This window comes from Vipera berus, assembly GCF_964194415.1.
Source record: "Vipera berus genome assembly, chromosome: 1".
Taxonomy (NCBI): domain Eukaryota; kingdom Metazoa; phylum Chordata; class Lepidosauria; order Squamata; family Viperidae; genus Vipera; species Vipera berus.
The window spans coordinates 350,213,023-350,239,884 of NC_138202.1; the positions used below are offsets into that span (position 1 = coordinate 350,213,023).

At 42.1% G+C, this 26,862-nt stretch overlaps 1 protein-coding gene across 1 annotated transcript; it reads left to right on the plus strand.

Moving 5' to 3' along the window:
- On the plus strand, positions 1 to 26,548 carry CCDC92B (coiled-coil domain containing 92B). The gene is made up of 3 exons (XM_081346630.1): positions 1 to 133; positions 17,071 to 17,118; positions 25,746 to 26,548. Exons 1-3 carry the CDS (start codon positions 4 to 6, stop codon positions 26,498 to 26,500), a joined length of 933 nt encoding a protein of 310 aa, XP_081202756.1. The 5' UTR covers positions 1 to 3; the 3' UTR covers positions 26,501 to 26,548.
- Positions 26,549 to 26,862: the final 314 nt, after the last annotated feature.

Sequence of the window (26,862 nt, forward strand, 5' to 3'; positions counted from 1 at the left end):
GCGATGGAGACTTTGTCCCTGGAGCATCAGATCCAAAGCGTGCAAAGACACATCACCTTCCTCAAAAAGGAGCAGATGAAACTTCTCCACGATTTGCACCTGGAGATCCTGCGCTTACAAAAATACTGCACAGGTGAGTCCCGCATCTGTCATCCAAGGAGACAGAGATTTGAAGGCTTCAGCTCCACGGATTGATAAGTAACTTGAAAAGGTAGAGCCCCATGCTGAGTGGCTCAGCATAGCTTTAATAAACCAAGATCACTAATAAACTATCTTAAGTCTCCCAAAGTTAGATGATGTCACCTTCTGGTCCAAACAAGTCTGGTCCAAAAATACTAGTTCTACCCTTATTATATTACATTAAAAAGATGTTGAGACTCTAGAAAGAATGCAGAGAAGAGCAACAAGGATGATCAGGGGACTGGAGGCTAAAACATATAAAGAACGGTTGCTGGAACTGAGTATGTCTAGTTTAGTGAAGAGAAGGACTAGGGGTGACATGATAGCAGTGATCCAATATCTCAGGGGTTACCAGAAAGAAGAGGGAGTCAAGCTATTCTGGGGACAGGAGAAGAAGCAATGGATGGAAACTAATCAAGGACAGAAGCAACCTAGAACTAAGAAGAAATTTCCTGATAGTTGCAACAATTAATCAGTGGAACATCCTGCCTCCAGAAGTTGTGAATGCTCCAACTCTGGAGGTTTTTAAGAAGAGATTGGACAACCATTTGTCTGAAATGGTATAGCAGGGGGCTGGACTAGAACAGGGGTAGGCAACCTTGGCTCTTTTATGACTCGTGGACTTCAACTCCCAGAATTCCTGAGCCAGCATGGTTGGCTCAGGAATTCTGGGAGTTGAAGTCCACGAGTCATAAAAGAGCCAAGGTTGCCTACCCCTGGACTAGAAGATCTTCAAGGTCCCTTCCAACTCTGTTATTCTATTCTATACTAAAGAAAATCTTGCAAGTTTGAAAGTACAGCTCTCCCCCACATCTTTACAATCCAAGAAACTAGGGAGGGTCCCTGTGAGATGCTTGCCATGCCCAATTCCTTCTGTGTGCTCAGCTGCCTCTTATCTGACCATTCCCTAGTCTATGACTCTTCCTGTTTTCGCCCAAGCTTATTCCCACATACCATTACACTGCAGAAGGGAGGCTTCTGGTTTTTAATATAATAACCCCCTAAGGCTTGCACTGCAGAGGGAGTTGGTTTCTCGACATTGTTGAGCATTGCAGCTTTGGCCAATAAACTGTTATAATCTTCAGCATATGCTGCCAATTAAAGACCTAGAAAGTTAGATTTGCAGAACGTGCTAACCTTGGCGAATATTAAAGTTGACCAAAGTTTTGGGTTGATCAACATATTATACAAATCCAACCCTTTTGGTTAGTGTACACTTCTATGTATTGTATAGACACTCCCACACCCCATCAATTGGATTTAATTTTTCCCTGACTATGTTAAGGAGTACTGCAACCAATTTAAGACTCATGGGTTCAATTCAATATGCCTTCATTACTGCTACAGCAGCTAACTAGGGAAAGAAACACCAGCCTGCATTCTATAGAGCTGAAAGTGTTGAGAAGACGGCATTGAAGCTCTTAATTTCAACATTAAATATCAGGAATTTCCAGGAGCTCTTACTCTCTTTTCAAAACTAACTTACTCTTTATGTAGTCCTAGAACCCGGTCCATTAATCAGACCTTGTGAAGCAGGTCAGGATTGTGGGTCCTTGGTGCTTTCTGAGCTTGGTTGGTTTCTTGCAAACATTTCATTATGAAACTAGAGAACATCATTTGTGCAGGTCAGAATTCCTAGAGCAACGGTGTCCAGTCTTGGCAACTTTAAGACCGGTGGACTTCAACTCCCAGAATTCCCCAGCCAGCATGAGATAGAAAATAGTCAGGTCATGTGACACATATTGGTTGTTTAATTTTAGGGATTTGCTTTATTTCAGTGTTTCTCAACCATGTTGGCTGGGGAATTCTGGGAGTTGAAGTCCACACACCTTAAAGCAGCTGAGGTTGAGAAACACTGGTTTATTTCATCATTTTTAACAGACTTGCACAATGTTTCTGTGCTTCCCCCCTTAAAATGGTTAAAAATAATAATTCTACCCACTTCTGGCAGTTGCAATCAGAAAGGAGTTCTGGTGGCTAAGTTGCCATCAGTTAACTCATTAGACAGCCATATCTTTAAGTGACCTTGAGGCTCACACGGAAGGCTGAAAAAGGAGGTGGCTGCTTTAAAGAGATTCTGCAATTCCATTTCCATGCATTGAGAAGCATCTTTTCTCAATAGTTTCTTCCATGAGAGTAAATTCCCACCCAGTAAAATCTGCTTAGTGCTGTCCAGGGTACTGAAGTTCCTCGTTTTGTCAAGCCTGAAGCTCTTGTCATCGTTGTTTTTTAATACATTTTGATAAACTCAAGGCAGTGGGCATACCTAAATTTCCTGTCCCCTTTTTCCCCAATAACAACAACCTTACGAGATGGGTTGGCCTGAGACAGTGACTGGCTCAAAGTCACCCAGTTTTCATGCCTAAGAGGCCTAAAACTCACAGTCTCCTGCTTTCTGGATCAGCACCTTCACCACTACACGAAATTGGTTTAACACCTTTACTACTATCCGAAACTGGCCCCCATGATGCTAGGTAGGTCCCCATATATTATTCTAAGTAAAAAACAAAGATACTTCGCTCTGTGACTCAATCATTGGGCTTGACATATTGCTTAACATTATGTATTATGTTTTCTGTAGTCCTGTTTCTGTGGATCCACAGTCAGGCTAGTGTTAATCCCAACAAATCTCGAAAAGAATAGATGCCAGGGGCTAATTAGTAATTGAACTGGCTTTTGTAAATGAAGATGACCTTGATGAAGCCAGGTAAGATCCCATAAGGAAAGTGACAAAGGGAAAAACATACCTTAAGACAGGGCTGTCCAACCTTGGCAACTTTTAAGATCTGTGGATTTCAACTCCCAGAATTACAAAGGCACTGGAAAAAAAGACTTATAACTGGTCCTCACAGCTGCAACCACCACAGCATGCCCCTGATCGCATGACCATTATTTGGGTGCTTGGCAACCAGCATGTATTTTGCGGCATCCCAGGGTCATGTGATCACCATTTGCAACCTTCCATCTCACTTCTGATAAGCAAAGTCAATGGGGGATTCACTCAGCAACTGATTTACCCAACTGCCATGGCAAAGACGGTTTTAAGATCAGGCGTGACACATTTACCAACTGCCTTGCTTAAGTCCTGTGTGCCAGTCAAGGACCACTTGTATAGCAGGTAAGATAACCACAATAGGACCCAGGATGATTCTTAGAAAATACTATTTTCCAGACCTTATTCCTACAAGACCTTTTGGCAAAGGTACTGTATATTCCAATTTTTTAAGGCAGATCTAGATTTTGTGCTCATGTTAACTTCTAAGTACATGAACAAAAAAAACATTACAATAAGAGGTAGGAAAGAAAATTACCCACTAGAGAAAATTTTAAGCACGTGTTCCTCCTCTGCCACTTAGAGGTTTTATTGCACAGAAGTTGACTAAAGCGAAATAGAGGCTATTGTTTGTATATATATGTGCTAACCCACCGTCTTTGTACAGACTCTGCATATGACATTTTATAAACATGACTCATCCATTCATTTGGAAATCTAGCTTTTCAAAATAGACAGTGGAATGGGAGCCAGAAGTTTGTGGACAAGCAAAAAAGCTCCCATTTTGCCAAAGGTCAGGTCAGGGGTCAGGTGCCCAGGCATTTGGTTCTTTTGGATGCAGAGACAAAAAGCACAGCAAAAAATCAAGGGATTTTAAGCTTTATTACTAGCTCAATCAAACAGATTTAAAAGCATAACATGAAAGGCATACATACCAAGCAAGATGATGCTCAAATTTCTTATAAGCTGCCAGAAACTCCTTAATAATGACAGCAGAGATATCCCAAGGGCAGCCAGTTTCCAGAGTACAAATTCTCCTCGGGTTATGACCACAACTGAGCTCAATATTTCTGTTGCTAAGTGAGGCAGTTGTTCAATGAGATGCGCCTCATTTTACGACCTTTCTTGCCACAGTTGTTAAGCGAATCACTGCAGTGGTTAAAGGAATCATGCAGTTCTTAAGCAAATCTTAGGTAAAGTCAATGAATTAAAGTCAGTTGAGTCAATTACTAAAGTCAGCTAAGCGAAGCGAGCCTTAGGTCAAGTCAACAAATTCCCCCACTGGCTTTACTTGTCAGAAGCCAGCTGGGAAGATTACAAATGGTGATCACATGACCCTGGAACACAGTGCAACTGTCATAAATACATGCCAGTTGACAAGTGCCTGAATTCTGATCATGTGGCCATGGGGATGCTGCAATGGTCGTAAGTGTGAAAACTGGTCATAAGTCACTTTTTCCAAAGGGACTTTTTTCACGACGCAACTGAACTTTCTTGTTTTTCCTTGAAGACGTTTCGCTTCTCATCCAAGAAGCTTCTTCAGCTGTGACTGGATGGTGGGGAATGGCAGGATTTATACTCCTTGCAGGCAGCTAGTCATCTGCCTTCTTTTAGCTTGTTGTTTAGCCTCTGTTCTCTGAAACAGAGAATAGAACCGAAGCTGGTGGACGCTTCCACATGCCTCCGGAGGCTGGATTGGGGCATCCGAGGCCTTCCCCCCAGTCCGATCCAGGCTCTGGAGGCCTTTTCCAGGCCACTGCCACCTGGATCTGAGGCCGGGGGATGCTTATGTAGCCCTCCAGCAGCCCGTTTTCGAGTGGCAGTGGCCTGGAAAAGGCCTCCGGAGCCCGATCAGGCTGCAGGGGGGTGCAGAAGTGTCCCCCGGCTTCAGATCCAGGTGGCAGCGGGAACCGCAGAAGAGAGGAAACGGATCTTTTCAAGGTGAGTCCGGCGCAGCAGGAAGGCAGGGGGAAGCATGAGGTATCTTAGTGGGTCGGGGAGGCCTTGGGGGCCTGTTCCATCACTAGGCCCTCCATGGCTTTCCCCACCAAGATACCTCATGTTCACTTAAAGAGCCACATGCGTTTTAATGAGCAAGGGAGTGGTATCGTTCAAGGTACGAGATTCACTGTACGAGTTTTCAAGTTATGAGTGGAATGGGCAAGCTCCATTACACTCGTAACTCGAGGACTACCTATATTAGAACCATTTGGCTCCCTAAGTTTTCTGCTCCTAGTTTTACTTTAAAAAAAAAGAAAAGCCCCTGGGGGCAAGGAGGAACAACACAAACAAAAGATCACAGCAACAAAATTCAGCCAAAGTTTCTGCTAAAATTCAGTAGTAATGGGGGGAGGGGAGGAGGAGGAGGAGGAGTACATTGGTAAATTATGGGCAACAGGCTGCCAATCCTTGTCATAACAGACCAGTGACTCTAAGGGAAAGTCAGCTGGGAGGGTTAAACCTGATGGGGAAGATTAAAGCAAAAGGCAACGGCCAGCAAAGCTGACACAATTTCAAAACCCTTTTAAAAGTACATCTGTTTCTACAGTTGTGCCTTTTTCCTACCTAGTCCTGCAAGTAAATGAGCTGGACAAAAAGGGTTGCTGAAATAAAGCAGATTTTCCACCACTGAACTCGCTGCCAAATCAGGCAGAGCAAAGCTGACTAGCTCGGAGCTGATTGGCTGAAGCAGGCAACTCAAGGCAGGCCTACCGATAATACAGGATATAGCCTTATACAGGTAGTCCTCAACTTAAAACCATTTGTTTAGTGACCATCTGAAGTTACAACGGCACTGAAAAAAAGTGACTTATGGCCATTTTTCACACTTACGACTGTTGCAAGATCCCTGTAGTCACGTGATCAAAATTCAGTCGCTTGGCAACTGGCTTATATTTATTTATTTATTTATTTATTTATTATTTATTTATTTATTAATTTAATTTATATACCGCCCTTCTCTCAAGAGACTCAGGGCGGTGAACAGGGCAATACATAAAAATTAGATATTTAGGACAGTTGCAGTGTCGTGTGATCCTCTTTGGCCACCTTCTGACGAGCCAGATTCACTTAACAATGGGGAATCCAGTTTCACTTAACCACCACATTACTAAACACTTTACAAGGGCAAAACTCACTTAACGAATGTCTCGCTCAATAGCAGAAAATTTGGGCTCAACTGTGGTCATAAGTTAGAGATATTGCACAATGTTGCCATTTATTTATTTATTTCAATTTGTTTGCCACCCATCTCACCACAACATGCACAATACATATAATGTGCAAAGTTTCATGATTTTCTAATCTAGCCACTTCCTGAAGAAAATGAGTCGGGCTGCAGTAACTGCCAATCCCTTCATTGATGGATTGATTGATGGATGATTGATTGACTGATTGATTGATTGATTGATTTTGTCAATGGTACCAATCAGTTAAGACTCTGGGCTGTCTTCAGTAGAGGAAAAATAAAACCAATAAGAATAAGTAATAAATAATTAACAGAATTTAATAACAGCTGACACAAATTAACTGGTGCATTTGAATAAGATGATCTTAAGGGCCTTGAAAAAGCAGGGAAGGATGAAACTAAAGGTACCTTCAGGGGGAGGACATACAACTGAATATTAGGGCCATCTCTGAAAAGGCCTTCCTCCTGGCCCACGCCCCAGATACTTGGAGAGTTAGCTTGATAGTGTGCTACCAAAGCTGCATCTAGAGAAATTTGACTAGATCAGACTACTTAGATCCTGTGTACTGTTGTTGTTGTTATTGTTGTTAGCTGCAAAGTCGTGTCCAACCCATCGCGACCCCATGGACAACATTCCTCCAGGCCTTCCTGTCCTCCGCCATTTTCTGGAGTCCATTTTAAGCTCACACCTACTGCTTCAGTGACTCCATCCAGCCACCTCGTTCTCTGTCGTCCCCTTCTTCTCTTGCCCTCAATCTTTCCCAGCATTAGGCTCCAGTGATTCCTTCCTTCTCATTAGGTGGCCAAAATGGTGGTGAACAAGGGCTATATACGGGAGATATCTCATACTCTACATCTTACACACCCAGAAAATGAGATAGGTATTCCCAGAGAAAGTCTGAAGAATAAAGAGGGATCCAATAGGGCCCAGAAACTTATCATATCCTAAGTACAAAGATGCAGAAGGAAAACACATGGATTTAGACACAGGTCTATAAGCACACACCAATGACCATAGAGATGCTGGTAAATGTGAGGACTGGTTTTTAAGTCACGTTTTTCAGCACCATCATAATTTTGAACAGTTGCTCAATCAATGATTGTAAATTAAGGACTCCCTGAATTCTGTTCAGTCTTCTGAGAGATATTGCACCAACAGTCAGACAGAAGCGACCCTGTTTACACAATCCTCCAAACAAAGAACAAAATAAATGCACCGATTACCATGGCACCTAGCTTTTTATTGTTTGATATCTCCAGCTACCTGTATTACACGGGTAAAAGTGCTGCTAACCCATGTTGGAATGAGTCTTTTGGTGCACTTTAATCTGACATTTGCAGGAAGGAATTTGGCTCAGCTCCCATTCTCCATAAAGAGATGCAGAAAATTCTTGCTTTACTATTTCTTTTTATCCCATTATTTCTTAAGATGCTGGATGAGTCTAGACGATGCAGTCTCAGTGGGGTAATTAGTGTGCATTAATTGTTGCCCCCGAACAAAGAAAAATGAAAGTTTTGGCTCATGAATCACAAGACTGTTTTTCCACCAGAAAACAATTGGGGCACTTGATATTTTAGGAACAAATAAAACTGTGAAGACTTGCTCTAATCGTTCGATGAATGGTTGCAGGAACGAAGTATGTCTAGCCTAACAAAGAGAAGGACTGGGGTGAGATACTAGCAGTCTTCCAACATTTGAGGGACTGTCACAGAGAAAAGGGGCCAGCCTATTCTCCAAAGGGGGCTGGACAAGAAGTAACAGGTAGAAGCTTATCAAAGAGAGAAGCAACCTAGAACTAAGGAAAAAATTCCTGATAATTTAGGGCAATTAATCAGTGGAACGACTTGCCTTCAGAAGCTGTGGGTGCTCCATCACTTTTCAAGAAGAGTGGATAGCCATTTGTCTAAAATGATATAGGCTCCCCATTTCAGCAGGGGCAGGACTAGAAAACCTCTAAGGCCTCCTCCAAGCTGTTATTCTATGTTCTGTATTTCAGAAGAAGCTGCTCATATTCTCTGGAAAGGGTACATCAAATAATGTACATACCAAACCTGTTGTTGTTAGCTGCAAAGTCGTGTCCAACCCATCGCGACCCCATGGACAATGTTCCTCCAGGCCTTCCTGTCCTCTACCATCTTCTGGTGTCCATTTCAGCTCATGCCTACTGCTTCAGTGACTCCATCCAGCCACCTCATTCTCTGTCGTCCCCTTCTTCTATTGCCCTCAACCTTTCCAAGCATTAGGCTCTTCTCCAGTGAGTCCTTTCTTCTCATTAGGTGGCCAAAGTATTTGAGTTTTAGCTTCAGGATCTGGCCTTCTAAAGAGCAGTCAGGGTTGATCTCCTCTAGGACTGACCGGTTTGATTGCCTTGCAGTCCAAGGGACTCACAGGAGTCTTCTCCAGCACCATAGTTCCAAGGCCTCAATTCTTTGGCGCTCAGCCTTTCTTATGGTCCAACTTTCACTGCCATACATTGCAACTGGGAAGACCATAGCCTTGACTATACGCACTTTTGTTGACAGGGTGATGTCTCTGCTTTTTAGTGTGCTGTCTAGATTTGCCATGGCTTTCCTCCCCAGGAGCAAGCGTCTTTTAATTTCTTGGCTACAGTCCCCATCTGCAGTGATCTTGGAGCCCAGGAAAATAAAATCTGTCACTACCCCCATTTCTTCCCCATCTATTTGCCAGGAATTGAGAGGGCCAGATGCCATGATCTTGGTTTTCTTAATGTTAAGTTTCAACCCAAGTTTTGCACTCTCCTTCTTCACTCGCAACAAGAGGCTCTTTAGTTCTTCTTCACTTTCTGCCATTAGAGTGGTATCATCTGCATATCTTAGGTTGTTGATATTTCTTCCGGCAATCTTAATTCCAACTTTTGATTCATCTAGCCCTGCCTTTCTCATGATGTGCTCTGCATATAAGTTAAATAGGCAGGGCGACAGTATACAGCCTTGCCGGACTCCTTTCCCAATTTTGAACCAATCAGTGGTTCCGTGTCCAGTTCTCACTGTTGCTTCTTGGCCCACATATAGGTTTCTCAAGAGACAAATAAGATGGTCTGGTACGCCCATCTCTTTAAGAACTTGCCACAGTTTGTTATGATCCACACAATCAAAGGCTTTAGCATAGTCAATGAAGCAAAAGTAGATGTTTTTCTGGAACTCTCTAGCTTTCTCCATGATCCAGTGTATGTTGGCAATTTGATCTCTAGTTCCTCTGCCTCTTCGAAATCCTGCCTGTACTTCTGTATGTACTTTGTACATACCAAACTACTTATCATGAAAGCTGAGTTTATAGTATGTTCATAATTTCTTTGGTAACTTATAGCTTAGCATTTGGGGTGAAACTGATCTCTGGTATGAACCATAGTTGCTGGCTCAAAGAATTGTGAATACCAGCCAGTAATTATTTATTCAATAACCCACAGTCATACCAGCCCATCGCTTAGAATTAATGCAAGGTGTCAGTCCAGCGAAGGAATTAAAAGTATTTGGGATATCAACTAACCTTCCTTGCCCAATTTGTTACTCTCCAGTTAAATTCTTCTCTGCCATGAGTGCTCAATTGGGTAGGAAAGCAAGTTATCAATAAATAATAGTCCAATAGAACTACAACTCCAAGAATTCCAAGCTAGCATAGACACTCTCAGAGAGTGGCTGAAATGATCAAAGAGCCATACTGCAGGTTAGTAGTAAAACTTGAGGACTCTGCTAGAACAAAAGAAAGGATAACATGGGACATCAGGTTTCAGGATCAAAATGAAGAGCAGAAGGGAACACTTTCACCACATCATGGGGACTAATTTCTTGTTTTTAAGTATCTAATCTGCTATCTCTAACCCCCTCCAAAATAATGCAAGTGATGCTTATCATATTATAATTTGAGAGTTGAAGACCACATGACATTTAAAAAACAACACAGAATTGAGGTACCAAATCTTAGGTTGCCAAAATCTTGCTGACCACTAGCTGGTAACAAAGCAAGATCCCTCTGCATCTCTTTCATGCCATCTAGTGGTAGTAAAAGTTTTTACAGTTCAGATCTGTTAGCCTAGTTCAGGGGTCAGCAACCTGAAACAGTGAAAGAGCCACTCGGAACCGGTTCCCTCACAAAAGGAAAAACTGGGAGCCGCAAAAAATGTGTGCGCATGTGTGCACATGTGTGCGCACATGCGCAGAACAGGGTTTGACTGAAGAGTGGAGCCAAGGCGAGATATGCACCTACCCTGCATATTTGAATTGATTGGTTGAACTTTTTTAGTCCCACTTTTTTTTTGGACTGCACATGGCAGAGGACTGGGAGCCGCAGGAGACGGCTAGAAGAGCCGCATGCGGCTCTGGAGCCGCGGGTTGCAGACCTGTGCCCTAGTTAGTACAATGCATAAGGGGCTACAAAGCTACAAACCCCAAGTGAGAGGGGTCCCCAACTCCCGGGCCGTGGCCCACTACCGGGTTGCAGCCTGTTTGAAACCGGGCTACACAAGTGAAGGGTGCTTGTGCTTGCACACAAAGATCCACTCACGCCTGTGCTTGAGCAGAGTGCACTTGCAAGTGGAGCTTTGCACACGAGCACAAGCAGCCTCTGCTAAAGCACCTTCCGCTCGCACACAAAGCTCCGTTTGTGCAAGTGGAGGGCGCGCACCTGCACCACTTTCACATATGGAACTGCGTGCACACATGTGCGCCTGCCACTCACACACCTGCCCCTCTGCCAAGCTGGAAAGGTTGGGGACCACTGCCCTAAGTCATGCAGAGCTTTTTGTTCTTTTTCTTCTGCCTTCCCTAGCAACGTTTTTTTCCTACAAATACAGATATCCTCTTGTGTCTGGGGAAAAACAGATTTCACAGCCTGTGCAAAAGAGAGAACAAAAAAAGCAATGCTTTTTAAAGAACACGTCAGATTGTTACAACCCAGGGCAGAAAAGTTATGCCTAATTTAACATCAGAGTTTTGTTAATTTTCCCTTCACTTGCAGAATCAGAAGCCGTAAGTGGTTTTGCCCTCACTTCAAGTCCTAAATGCCTTGGTGAGAATGTTAGAAGATTGGGGATGAAAAATCCCTGAGAAGATTCTTGATTTATAATATATTTATAAAGGCAGAGGCAACTTGGTCACTAAAGATGGAATGAACAGAGGATAGGGGTTAATTCCACTGCCTCTAACTAAGAGGTAGGACTGAAGACTCCTCACTGTCCCTGCTAAGACTGGACTCAGTGTGAAAATTTATTTTAAAAAACAGAATATGATTATCCTATGGGTTTTTTTTTCTTTTTTAGCTTTTTTAGCTTTTGGCAGCTTCTTCTTTCAAAATGGAATTTTCTAACTCAGCTCTTCAGTAAATCATAATCTGTCAATGCCCTATTTTTATATAGCTTTATTGATTTTCAAAAGAAAAGTACAACGTTAAAAAAATAAGCTGTTCCTGGCCTTGGAAATGTGGGGAGTTAGCAGAGTTGGCTAAATTGACTGCTTTGAGTAAAGAACAAAAACACAGTTACCTTTGTTTCTACTTGGAAACCACTTCTGGACTTTGTGCTTGAGGTGGAAAAAAAATGAAAGCCTTGGTGGAGCAGTGGGCTAATGCCTCCTTAAGTAACACCAGCTGCCTGCAATTAGTGCAGGTTCGAGTCCCACCAGGCTCAAGGTTGACTCAGCCTTCCATCCTTCCGAGGTAGGTAAAATGAGGACCCAGATTGTGGGGGACAATTAAGCTGACTTTGTAATAATGCTGCTTGGGGTGTGTGTGTGTGAAAGCCCTAATAAGCAGGCATATACATAGAATGAAGGCTACTGCTAAGCTTGTAAGCCGCCCTGAGTCTTCGGAGAAGGGCGGGATATAAATGGGATTAAAATAAAAATAAATAAAATAAATTTTGGGTTTTGCCAATTAGACAGGTGTGTTGTTATAGAAATGGCTAGTTTATATGATTATGCAAAAGTAAAAAGTTGAAGTTTGGTGTTATTGTCTTATTTTACTTCACCGAAGGGAGTCAGAAGTCAATGCCTTTTTTTCTCTTTTCCCCCTTTCCCCTACACTTTTCTTTTCCCTTCTCTCTCCCCTATTTTCCTACTATTTTTTATATTTTTGTATCTTATATTATAAACTAATAAAAAAGAGAATTAAACAAAAAAGGAAATGTGGGAAGTGTGGGGAAAGACTGAAAACTAAAGCAAAAGTTGCAAGGGAAACCTTATATTTCAACTGAAATCCAAAATCTGGAAGGTCATAGGATTTCCAACTAGTACAGGGGTCTTCAAACTTGGCAACTTTAAGACTTGTGGACTTCAACTCCCAGAATTCCTCAGCCAGCTGGCTGAGAAAATCTGGGAGTTGAAGTCCACAAGTCTTAAAGTTGCCAAGTTTGAAGACCCACTAGTACCTTATAATAACATATCACCAAACCTTTATTACAGCCTTTAGGTCAGAGTTATGATGATACTTGAGCTTGACTAGCTGTTGGAGATCTTTGGACTTCCAAGTCTATCCCACCTTTGTGTTCAATCATCAGGGCTGGCTGAGGAATTCTGGGAGTTGAAGTCCACAAGACTTCATAAGACTTAATCACTAGTCCAGGGGTCTTCAAACTTGGCCCTTTTACAACTTGTGGGCTTCAACTACCAGAATTCCTCAGCCAGGCACACTGGCTGAGGATTTCTGGGAGTTGAAGTCCACAAGTCTTAAACTTGCCAAGTTTGAAGAGCCTTGGTCTAGTGATTAAGGCATCAGGCTAGAAAGCAAAAGACTGTGAGTTCAAATCCCATCTTAGCCATGAAAGCCAGCTGAGCCAGCTTGGACCAGCCCCTCTCTCTTGGCTCAATCCCACATACAGAGTTGTTACTGTGGGGAAAAGAGGAGGAGGAAGGTGTGTTGGATATGTTCACCACCTTGAGTTATTTGTAAAAATAATACAAGTGGGGTATACATACGTACATACGTATATGCATACATATGCATATGCATATGCATTCATATGCATATGAACGTAATCACTTCATACACACTGCTGGCTGTAGCCTAAGCTGAGTTCTGTTTTCTCAGTGTGAATAGCCAATAAACCATAGTGGAATAAGGAAGGTGATTTTCAACTGTTTATTTCTGCAGAAGGGCCACATCAAGTGCCCTGGATAAGATAAGATAACCTTTACTGTCATTTTTTATTGTGAGCACACTGGCACACATTAAAAATGAAATTCTGTTGCCTGCTCTCAAAGGAAAGTATATATTTACCCATACCCATGCATAATACACATATACACATACTATATACATACTATATACATACATACATACATATACACCCAGACACCCAGACACACACACACACACACACACACCCAGACACACACACACACACACACACACACACACACACACACACACACACATATATATATATATATATATATATATATATATATATATATATATATATATATATATATATATATATTAATCACTGTCCATTTTGAATACATAGCGGAGAGAGGAATTTTGAGAGTTCACAAGGCTGATGCTGTATGGAACAAAACTGTGACTGAATCTGGATGTTCTGCTTCGGATACCATGAAACCTCCTCCCGAAAGGTAACAAGGAAAACAGGACGTGAAGAGGATGTGTAGTGTCCCAGACAATCCTGGGGACCCTGCTCAAGCAATGCTTATGTGCCATGTCCTGGATGGAAAGGAGTGAACTGCCAATAATTTTTTCTGCCATCCTCACCACTTTCTGCACCGCCTTCCTGTCTGAAGCAGGGATGCTTCCAAACCAGACTGTAATGCAATATGACAGGATGCTCTCAATCGTCCGTCTATAGAAAGTGGTAAGGAGAGGGGAAGGAAGATGTACTTTTCTCATGCAATGCAAAAAAATGCAGGCACTGCTGTGCCTGCTTCAGATCTTTATATAAAAGGGTCTCTTTGTGCAACATGTCAATCTATGTGATTTCTTTCAAAAGGCTAGCATTCACACTTGGTTGATTACATTTGTCGTTTTGGGTACAAGATTTCATTTCTCATATTTAGTACCCAATTACTTGTAGACTTGAAACCTTCCTAATCCTATCTCATTGTCAGAAGTTTCCTGCTGTGTGCCTGGGCTTGTTTGTCAGTTTCACAAGAAAGCTAGCAAAGAGAGGGGAAGCTTTGACAGTCTGGTGGATAATTTAATCAGTTCTAACTTTTGGTGGCTTGTTTCTGCATAGTTGGATTAATTTCTGGGTGGCTTGGTGTTTTAAAACATTATAAACAAATATGCATATTTGCCCGAAACATTAAGCCATACTGGATAATTAGCATGACCCTGGTACAAGGACTGGATGTAAGTCACTTTTTTCAGTGTCATTGCAATTTCAAAAGGTCACTAAATGAACAATTATAAGTTGCAGACTTTTTAATTTGAATGTTGTACTTCTCACTTTTGAGAATAAATACATAGGTTTCTAAGTTAGAAAATTAATTAATTTAATTACCGGTAATTAACAATTAATCAGTAGAACAAACTACCTCCAGAATCTGTGAATGCTCCAACACTGGAAGTTTTTAAGAAGAGACTGGACAGCCATTTGTCTGAAATGGTATAGGGTTTCTTGCCTGAGCAGGGGGTTGGACTAGATGACTTCCAAGGTCCCTTCTAACATTATTGTTGTTGTTGTTGTTGTTACTACTATTACTATTATGATTACTACTATTACTACCACTACTGGTTGTTGTTGTTGTTGTTGTTGTTGTTGTTGTTGTTGTTATTATTATTATTATTATTATTATTATTATTATTATTATTATTATTATATAAGGCATATTGAAAGTCTGCTGGTTTCTAGATCTCTCCAAGATTAGGAGACCTGAGCACAACTAAAGCTGATTTCAAAATCAGTGCATATGTATATTAATTCCAGGACATGTTTACAGCAAATGTAGGCAGTGTTGTGCTGTCCAGATGTTATAGACTGCAATACCCAAAACATTTTAGTGTTTAAAATTAGAGGGCCTCAAGATATTAATAAAAACCTCTGGACAGCAGTAGATTTGCTTATTCCCTATGTGGAATAAGATGCATGATTATTACTGAAGCTGGTATAACAGAATGTGCACTTCTTATAGCTTTATAAGATTCTGTCCATTAGGTTAAGACAAAGAATTGGACTTGATTGGATCTCACTGGGTTTGGGTCTGACAACCATCCCTTGTTGAACACACCCTGATTGATTTGATTGATTGATTTAATTAGATGCATAGTTGCACCATGTCTGCCTGTCCTGTTTCAGTGTTATTTTTGCAATGCCAAAGTGGGAATGATCCCCTTTCTGGAAACCACTCTACTAAAAGCCCTTAATTAAAAACAGTTTAGAAACCTCTAAAGGGAAACCACTCAATTGAAAGCTCTTAATTAAAAGCTGTTTACAACAGACCACTGAAATCATTTAATGAAAAGGTCTTCATTAAACCCATTAAATAAACCCAATAGAACTGACCTGACTAAGACAAGAGAATCCCTAAAAGTTTGCATTTCAAAGCACAAAACCTTTGCAACTCTGGACATGGGCAACATTACCATCCTGGGTATGACATATAGATATATATCTTCTTCCAACCCCCTGCTCAGGCAGGAGACCCTATACCATTTTGTACAAATGGCTGTCCAATCTCTTCTTAAAAACCTCCAGTGTTAGAGCATTCACAACTTCTGCAGGCAAGTTGTTCCACTGATTAATTGTTCTCACTGTCAAGAAATTTCCCCTTAGCTCTAGGTTGCTTTCTCTCCTTGATTAGTTTCCATACATTGCTTCTTGTCCTGCCTTCTGGTGCTTTGGACAATAGGTTGACACACTATTTCTGTGGCAGCCATTCAAATATTGGAACTCTGTTATTATGTCATGTAGATGTCTTAATGAAACTACTGTTTACTTCAAATATAAAGAAAGTCTGTTTGGCATTCCTTGGTAGCTGGACTAAGCCCATTTTCTGCATTCAAAGCAACTATATCATCAACATTTTATTTTATTTTATTGATTTGTGTTGTTCTGTTACTTTTGCTTTCCTTTTACTTTCAGATCTCACACTAGGAAAGTGACATAATATTTGAGTAATTATATGACCTGATCAAATATAATTATTGGGATGGCCCTGCCACTTTGGGAATGAGCCTCACTCAATACAGTACTCAAAAGTCCCTGGAACGATGTGGATGTGAAAACGTCAATTCCCAGAATTCCTCAGCCAGCACTGGGCATTCTGGGAGTCGGATGGCACACATCTGGACCAGATGGAGGAAGGCTCCTGCCACTGAGTATGTTGAGGAACATTTGAAATTTCATTATCCCAGTTCTTAATTATTATTTTTTACACAAATTGTGGATTATGAGTAGATCCCAAATGAGCAATGGATAGAATTAAAGCCCATAATGGGCAAAGTCAGAGACAAAGTGGATGGGATTCTCCTGAAATCGAGTTGCGGTCTACATACAATACAGCTTTTAGCCCTGTCAGCTGCCGCATTATGTTTGCTTGTGCTTTACCACGGCGACAGTCTGTCATGAACTGTAGGGTGGGGGGATGAAGAGGGGAATGCTTTGGGAAATGAAAGTAAGTGCTGTATCTCCTCAAGATGCTGCCTCAAGGTCACCCAGCTTGAACAAGGAGGGAGCTGCATACCAAACTGCCCATTAAGAAAACATCTTGCTTGAACCAGATTGGTTACACTGGGGGGAACAATGAGAGAGAGTTAAGGGAGGGAAGAGTAGAATTTAGGGATTTTGGCAGACAATTTTCAGTTCCAGCTTTGCATTACACCTTTCTCAACAAATGGAGCCAAGGATTGGTTTTATTTAGAGGTTTCAGTTGTGGCGGGTCTGTCAAGCCCTTGCATTGATCTGTCAAATAATAAACGAGATCTCACGTTTAACCTTCCTGCTTTGTTCTTCTTCTCTTTTAGAATTGACCCATGATCTTGAAGTGAAAGAGTTGGAAGCCAAGCAGCAAGGTAAGGAAGAAGATAAATTTCTCCTTTTTCACTGAAATAAAAAAACATAAACTAGGAATGGTATGCTACAATCTACACATGGCTTGAATCCATTGTAGAAAAGGCATTTGAAGTTTGATTGGATCGCATGGCTCTTCTTTGAGATTATGCTAGCAGTTGAGCTGTCTACTGCACTTCCTCTTATCCTAACAAGGTAGATGTGAGGATGGAAAAGAGAGAACTTGGGTGTTTAGCAAATTGCAAAAGCAACAATAGTTCCAGCCTGAGCATATGGGAAACCTTTGTTCCTTTAAAATACAGTTTACTAGAACAATGGGAGTGAAGGGGATTGTTAACAGGAGTCTCCCAATTGCCTTTCTCCTTCCTCTCTTCTCCACTACATGATCCCTTTCATTCAAGTCTCCAATTGTAGCCGGTGTTGTTGTTGTTAGTTGCGAAGTCGTGTCCGACCCATCATGACCCTATGGACAACGTTCCTCCAGGCCTTCCTATCCTCTACCATCTGCTGGAGTCCATTTAAGCTCACGCCTACTGCTTCAGTGACTCCATCCAGCCACCTCCTTCTCTGTCGTCCCCTTCTTCTCTTGCCCTCAATCTTTCCCAGCATTAGGCTCTTCTCCAGTGAGTCCTTCCTTCTCATTAGGTGGCCAAAGTATTTGAGTTTCAGCTTCAGGATCTGGCCTTCTAAAGAGCAGTCAGGGTTGATCTCCTCTAGGACTGACCGGTTTGATCGCCTTGCAGTCCAAGGGACGCGCAGGAGTCTTCTCCAGCACCATAGTTCAAAGGCTTCAATTCTTTGGCGCTCAGCCTTTCTTATGGTCCAGCTTTCACTGCCATACATTGCAACTGGGAAGACCATAGCCTTGACTATACGCACTTTTGTTGGCAGGGTGATGTCTCTGCTTTTTAGCGTGCTGTCTAGATTTGCCATGGCTTTCCTCTCCAGGAGCAAGCGTCTTTTAATTTCTTGGCTACAGTCCCCATCTGCGGTGATCTTGGAGCCCAGGACAATAAAATCTGTCACTACCTCCATTTCTTCCCCATCTATTTGCCAGGAATTGAGAGGGCCAGATGCCATGATCTTGGTTTTCTTAATGTTAAGTTTCAACCCAAGTTTTGCACTCTCCTTCTTCACCTGCAACAAGAGGCTCTTTCCTCTTCACTTTCTGCCATTAAAGGTAAAGGTAAAGGTTCCCCCGCACATGTGTGCTAGTCGTTTCCGACTCTAGGGGCCGGTGCTCATCTCCGTTTCAAAGCCGAAGAGCCAGCTTGTCCGAGGACGTCTCCGTGGTCATGTGGCCGGCATGACTAGACGCCAAAGGCGCACGGAACGCTGTTACCTTCCCACCGTAGTGGTCCCTATTTTTCTACTTGCATTTTTACGTGCTTTCGAACTGCTAGGTTGGCAGAAGCTGGGACGAGTAACAGGCGCTCACTCTGTTACGCGGCACTCGGGATTCGACCCGCCAAACTGCCGACCTTCTGATCGACAAGCTCAGCGTCCTAACCCACTGAGCCACCGCATCCCTCTTTTCTGCCATTAGAGGGTGCCAAATGACCAGGCATGTGTGATATTGGTCAGGTGGCCTCTTTCCTCATAGCATCTTCCAGACTTGGAAGGTTCCCAGTTGAACATTGTCCTGTTCCAGCGGCTGATTTGGTTTAGTTTCATGTTATTTTGTGAAATTGTGACCTAGTCTGGAAAGCCTAAGCAAGCTGGCCTTGCAGCCTTCAGAATCATCTCAGGATCTTCCCTCCTGCTGTAGTAATATAGTAGAAAAAAGTTAGACCAGCTCTATGATCCACTTCAGGAAGCATACAAAAGCTATGGTATATAAACAGGAGGCAAAGCCCACAGCCACTAGCGCTGCTGATGTTATCCAGTTGGGTAATGAAACATCTGCAAGCAAACAACCAAGGACACCAAACTGAGAGTTTCCAATCATCTTAATAGTTGTAATTTTAACTGTATTTACTTTCATGCTCTTTTTCTATGGATGTATATCATCCAAAGTCACATTTGTCTGAGCTGATTAGCCTTATAAATGCCATATGTAAATAAATAAATCATTTGTATTATTCTTATTACTTTTCTTCCAAGGAAGAATAAATATCTTGACTCAACCAGTGCAGCATTCGTAAGCAGAGTCCAAAAACATATCTTCCTGTCAAAAGAAAAACAAACAAAATTAAGTTTTGTTAACAGCATATTTATTTATTCATTCGTGGATTCATTTGCAAGATTTATAAACTGTTCAATCCCTTAATGGCTCTGGATGGCTGACAGTACAACAAGACAATCAAACATCCATTCAAATAGACCTGAAATCATAACAGATATAACAAAGAAATTAAATCAGTATTTTCAAACTAGAGGAAGAAGGAAACTTGGTTCACCTTCAGTGGTCATTTGTTTCAAAATATTTCTACTCGTGTTTCCCTGAAAATAAAACTGGGTCTTATTTTTGGCTCCAAAAGACGCATTAGGGCTTATTTTCCGGTTAGGGCTTATATTCAGAGAAATATGGTACTAAATGCATCCGTGTGGCTGACCATCTTAAGCGGGGCTTATTTCTGGGGTGGGGCTTATATTATGAGCATCCTGAAAAATCACGCTAGGGCTTATTTTTCGGTTGGTTCTTATTTTCAGGGAAACACGGTAGATGTATTCAAGGGCTATCCTACAAAAAACACTCTGTAGTTCAGGTTACCGACCTAAAGGTGTAGTCTTCCACTTATGACCACACTGAAGCCCAAAATTTCTGTTGTTAAGTGAGACATTTGTTAAGTGAATTTTACCCCATTTTACCTTCTCTTTTGCCATAATTGTTAAGTGAATCCCTGCAGTTGTTCAGTTAGTGACATGGTTGCTAAGTGAATCTGGCTTCCCCATTGACTTTGCTTGTCAGAAGGACGCAAAAGGGGATCATGTGACCCTGGGACACTACAGCTGTCCTAAATCTGAACCAGTTGCCCAAGCGTCTGAATTTTGATCATATGAACATGGAGTCGTAAGTGTGAAAAAGGCCACTTTTTTCAGGGCCACTGTAAATTTGAATGGTCACTAAATGAACTGTTGTAAATTGAGGACTACCTGTATTGAAGCAAGATGTTGCCTCTTCCAGGTAAAGAGGTCCCAGATTTATCAGCCAAAGCTGCAATAAAATCATTCATGCACACACGTGTGCATGAACCCCATAGTTCTACACAGCTCTCGTGTCAGTGCCAGATGCAGGAAGATTCTTAATTGCAAACCTCTTTTTCAAGGTGGGCAACCATCCAGAACAGATGTCTCTCTCTCTCTTGCTCTCCAAACAAACAGGGAGCAGCTCAGAGCAAAACAAAAAACAAAAAAAACTGAATTCCATTTCCTTTACATTTGCATTATTTTCAAATTACATTTCATGAAACGGTAAACCCTCCGGTCATGTAGTCAGTCATATTTTTTTTCTTCTCATGAGTCAGAAGAAATTACAACTTGGATACCATGCCCAAAGCTTCAAAAGACCGCAATGAAGCCCCAGACAGGGTTTCTCAAGCTTGGCAACTTTAAGACACGTGGACTTCCACTGGCTGGCTGGAGAATTCTACGGGTTGAAGCCCAGGCATCTTAAAGTCGCTAAAATTGAGAGACACCGCCCTGCACCTTCCTATTGTATATTTCTGCTTTCTGTTGCAAGAAGTAAAAAAATCAAATCAGAAATCAAGGCTAATGAGATTTGGAAGATCTGAACAATGGGGTCTCGTGGTTTCAACTGCTCTCCACAAAGTCCAGGTTTTACTTGGCCATGCCAGGTTCCGCCCTCAGCCTCGGGGCAAAAGGTGAGGCTGTTAGTGCAGCAAAGGAGGTGTGGAGAGCATCAGATAGTCTAATGGGAATGGAATGCTGATGGAAGACAGTCCTAGCAAGACAAACCGCAGCTTCCCAAGGAAGCCATCTCTGGCCACGCCTGGCTCATAAAAACATATCCAGCTGGTACCGCCTTGCCATCTTCTTTTTAGCTTCTTGGGTCAGAACAGAACACAACAGAATGACAGAGTTGAAAGGGACCTTGGAGGTCTTCTAATCCAACCCCCTGTTCAAGCAATAGACCCTCTACCATTCCAGATAACTGGCTGTCCAACCTCTTCTTAAAAGCCTCCAGTGATGGAGTAGCCACAACGTCTGAAAGCAAGCCGGTTCCACTGGTGAATTGTTCTCACTGTTAGGAAGTTTCTCCTTAGATCTAGGTTGCTGACTTCCAGAAGTGGTAGAAACTAGATTTTAGATTGTCACCACAAATTTCTGATCCTCGAGATTCCATTCTTCAAGCTTCTGTACCCGTCTCAGTAGTAGGTACCTGGTTTAATAGTACTAACTGTGAGAAGGTGCTTGGGGTTCTAGTGGACAACTGCTTAAATATGAGCCAGCAATGTACTGCAGCTGCCAAATAAGCCAATGCAGTCCTAAGTTGCATTAATAGAGGGAAAGAATCAAATGAAAGCAAATATATGTTCCAGGATAGTAGTTCAGGATCTAATCTGAGTCAGTTACCGGGACCAGAGGTTTAGTCTTCCAAGCTTTTGGACTTGTGCTGAAGCCCATTCTCCAGAACATACGTAGACAGAATCTATATATGGATAGAATAGAGATCACGTGAATGTTAGTACCACTTTATAATGACTTTGTAAGGCCATACTTGGAATATTGCCTCCAGTTTTGATTGCCACTATATAAAAAAGATGTTAAGATGCTAGAAAGAGTGCAGAGAAGAGCAACAAAGATGATTAGAGGACTGGAAGCAAAAACACATCAAGAAGGGTTGCTGGAACTATGGGCGACATGATAGCAGTGTTCCAGTATCTAAGGAGCTGCCACAAAGAAGAGTGGGGGTAAAATCTATTCTCCAGAGTGCCTGAAGGCAGAACAAGAATCAATGGATGGAAACTAATAAAAGGGAGAAGCAACCTAGAAATCAGGAGAAATTTTCTGACAGTGAGAACAATTGATCAATGGAATGGCTTGCCTCCAGAAGTTGTCGGTGCCTTGGAGAATAGGTTGACCCTTAGAAGACTAGACTAGAAGACCTCCAAGATCCCTTCCAACTCTGTTATTCGTTACAGTATCCTGGGCATATGATGACAGAAAGACTCAGCATTTTCTAAGTTCTTCAGTGGAAGTGGCCCTGCTAGGCTTAAAGAGAGAGGAGGATAAAGGATGAATTAGCATATTTATTGTTTTGCTGACATCTATGGAAATGGCTGACTCACTCCACCAGCCTTCCCTCGGGAATTTTTCATCTTCCAGCATTAACAGCTCTGTGGTTTCTTAACCTACATCATTTGTTCTGGGCCTTTCTTGACTGTTTTCTTCTGACACCGTGAAAAGTGTCTTTGTACAACCGTTGAAACCATTCTTTTACGGGTCCCTATGTCATAAGTGAAGAAATGATGTCATTAAGTGGGTTGGGTGAAGAATATGTTAAGGAAGGAAAAAGGGAAGATATAGACTGGAACACCATTTGGGCAGGTTTGAGCAATGGTAAATTTTGTGGCACGGATATAAATCCAGAAATTTGGCTTGTGCATTAGAAAGCCTTTTTTAAAAATGAAAAAAGGTCGCATGATAGATCTCTGCCTAGTTCTTGGACATACATAGAGCACTTTTTCTGGTTTGGCTACAGCTGTCTTTAAATCTGGGAGTCTCCAACCTTGGCAACTTTATGATTTGTGGGGCTTTAAATTCCAGACCCCTGATTTAAATGATTGGGAATTAAGAGGGAGGCTCTACTTCTAAATAGGCTTAAAAGGACTTCCAAATTGTTTTTTTTAAAGGAGAGGGGGGAAATGGAGGATTATCAACAACACTGCTACAAAGAGGAAAATTTTATCAAGGAACCATTTTAAAAGGTTGAGTTTAGATCATATGATTTTTTTAAAAATCCATTTTTAATTAGGAAAGCTTATGGAAATCAACCACAAAATGTCCTAGGTGAAATTTTAGATAGTTCAAACAGATTGTCTACTTTCTTAGTAGTCTGGGTGTTCATGATCTTTGATGGGATAATTGTGTGTGTGTGTGTCTGTGTGTGTGTCTGTGTCTGTGTGTGTCTGTGCACATACATGGACATGGTTTGGATTACTAATCTCCTTAAATTGCTAATTTTTGAATGCAGAATGAAATGTGCAATCCATTTGAAATTCGGATTTCCTATCCTACTCTAGATACCAAATCTTAAGAAGCAAATACTGAAATTTCCCAAAATGCATTCATTCCTTAGTCCAAGAGCAAAATAACTGTACATTTAAACAGTACCTTAATCTATTGTGTTTTTTATTTAATACATATATGTGAATCTTTTAAAAATGGCTAAAAGGTTCGATAGTCTCACCGTAGTTAAGTTCTTGTGAAGATTTGTGCAGGAAGGTTGAGATCTTGCAAAATACTATAGGATTACACCAAATTCAAGGGAGATATTACTGGAATGCTCAAAGTTCATGTGAGCTTTCACACAAGAATATTTAAAACAACTGACCATTTTTCATGTTGGATTTCAGCATTCACAACGACAAATGCAGGGCAAGATGGCAAAAATCTCATGAGCTTTTAGAAATTCATGAGACTTCAGGCTGCTTGCAGTTGCACGCCATCATTCAATTATGATCCCAGAAAATGTTGTCACACTGTTATGTGCTCCTGGCAACTTTCCTTCATGACCAGAGGCAAGTTCGCCTGACCAATAACCAGTCAAGACACAGTGAAGGCCTTTTGTTTCGTTTATTGCAATAAGTGGGGAGAGAAGCTATAAAGCTTGGTTCTCTCCAAAGTTTCAACCCAAAATATTTCCTTCTTTATACAGCCCTGTCCCTGCCGCCACATCCCTCCTCTTTCCCCATTGACTGAGGTACTATGAGGTTACACTCTTTCTGACCACCTCCTACCTATTTCCTGCTACATACTAAATCATACATCACATGTACATTAATAATATAAAATATTGTTGTTGTTAGTTGTGAAGTCATGTCCGACCCATCGCGACCCCATGGACAACGTTCCTCCAGGCCTTCCTGTCCTCTACCATCTTCTGGAGTCCATTTAAGCTCACGCCTACTGCTTCAGTGACTCCACCCAGCCACCTCATTCTCTGTCGTCCCCTTCTTCTCTTGCCCTCAATCTTTCCCAGCATTAGGCTCTTCTCCAGTGAGTCCTTCCTTCTCATTAGGTGGCCAAAGTAAATAAAATATTAGACATATTCAATTGTTGGTTTGAGTTCTGGGCCCCGTAGAACAATAGGTTCTTTCCTGTTTTTCAGTTTAGTTAAGTTTTCCTGGCTAGCCATTTGCTCTTACAGATGTTTTTATAGCTTTCCCACTCTAAGACCCAGCTAATTTTTGCCTACGTATTTATCTTACACCCTGCCTTTATGCTATCATTTCCTGTTTCCCAGCCATTATAGTTTTTGGTAAGCTTGTTTGTCCAGGCAATAAGTTTCCACTGCAGCAAATTTAATTTTAAATTTCTCTTTCAATATTAAATTTTGAAGACCTTTCCTTTCCTTATATCAACACCAAAGTGTGGTGCTCTTTGAGCTTTGTTGTTTTCTTGCAGACATTTCATTTTACAACTAGGTAACTTCATCAGTTACATCAACCAAGCTCAGGACCGCACAGTTCAACCTTTAGTTACAATTACAGGTAGTTCTCGACTTGCAATCACAATGGAGCCCAACATCTAATAAGCCCAAATAAGCCCTAATAAGCAGGTATATACATAGAATGAAGGCTACTGCTAAGCTTGTAAGCCGCCCTGAGTCTTCAGAGAAGGGCGGGATATAAATGGAATTAAAATTTAAAAAAAAATCTTCGTTGCTAAGTGAGACAGTTAAGTGAATTTTGCCCCATTTTATGACCTTCTTGCCACAGTTGGGTAGAGCTCCACACCAGTCTCTAATCCTGAAGGTGACTGTTATCTATTATTTATTTATTTATTTATTTTATTTAATTTCTATACCGCCCTTCTCCCGAAGGACTCAGGGCGGTGTACAGGGCAATACAATAAAAATACAATATCTATAGCAGAGCCCCCCCAACCTTGGCAACTTTAAGACTTGTGGACTTCAACTCCCAGAATTTCTGGGAGTTGAAGTCCACAAGTCTTAAAGTTGCCAAGGTTGGAGACCCCTGATCTGCAGGTAGTCCTCAACCTATGACCACAACTGAGCCCAAAATTTCTGTTGATAAAAAGGACAGTTGTTAAGCGAATCACTGCAGTCGTAAAATTAGTAACACAGTTGTTAAGTGAATCTGGATTTCCTCTATGACTTTTTCTTGTCAGAAAGTCGCAAAAGGTGATCCCATGACCCCGGTACATTGCAAGCGTCATAAGTACATGCCTGTTGGCAAGTGTCTGAATTTTGATCATGTCACCCCAGGATGCTGCGACGGTTTTAAGTGTGAAAAACAGTCGTGAGTCACTTTTTTTCAGTGCCGTTGTAACTTTGTATGGTCGCTAAGCAAGTGGTCATAAGTCAAGGACCACCTGCATTCACTTCCAGAGATTGTCAATCCCTATCTGAGAACGGCGAAGGTCATGGTGAATTTTGAACTCAAATCTGTTCCTTTTGTCTTTCCTTTGTCGCTTGCATTAGACGTAATAGACCAGGAACTGGAAGAAAAGTGCAAAATCATGGAAGCCCAATTGAAAGAGAAAAAGAAGGACAATTTGGAATTGCACAAAGAGCTGAGGCATAAAGAGAGCTTAGTGGCTGCCCTCCGGTCCAACCTGAGGAACAAAGAAAGGAGATTCTTGGAAGAGCTCAAGAGGAGAAGCCACCGAGTGACCGTCCTCAACACGGAGCTGCAGAAACAGACGGAGGCGGCCGCTTACCTCTCCTTCCAGCTTCACTCCACCAAACAAAAACTTCATGGCACCCGGCAGAAAAGCACGGCCCAAACCGAGAGACCCCCGGAGAAACCCTCCGTCCCCCAACCCAGTGCTGAGACTAGGCCCAAAAAAAGGACTCAGAAGTCCCACACCCGGCGGCAGGCGAGCAGCGCTTTCCATTGCAAAGGCGCCTTCAAGGACATTGTGGCTCGCGAGCGACTTGGCAGTTTTGAAGACCTCGAACCCATGCCCGACCCGGCTCTCTTTTTATACACCACACGACCCCACCCTCCGTCCCGTCGTCAGAAATCAGAGCGCAGCACGTCGGATCCATCCTCCAAGGAAGGCCCCGAGCAGGGGAACCGGAAGAGCAGTTGGAAAAAGTCCTTTCAGCCTCTCGCCGAAGAACCGGCAGCCGCTGTGAGTCACGTCAGGACTTTGGGTCACCGTCGGCCCCCCTCTTCCAAAGGGGAACCGCAGAAGCAAAAGAGCACTAGCGCTCACCCTGCAAAAGACTGAAGGACCAGAGGGAAAGTTATGGCACCCTTTTGAAAGTAGCTCGTCTGTAGGAACCGACCCGTCTTGAGCACATCCGTCAGTCAAGGACCCACGGGGCAGGGAACGCGCCACTCCTAAAGCCATTGAGATGCCATCATCTTGGGACTCTTACCTTGCTTAAAATTCCAACATGCTGTAGCTGTGCATCCCCTGGGAATGGCGTCAGTAAGAGTGGACTGACCCAGCACCAGGAGGGCCGTGGAGTCATTGGCTGTGGTTACCATAAGCAACCTTGCTCCATAATTTGGCAAAAAAAAAAGAGTTCCGAAAAGGGAACTTCAAGTTTTTTGTGCCTTGCTTGCTGGCTGTGGTTTTCCTTTAAA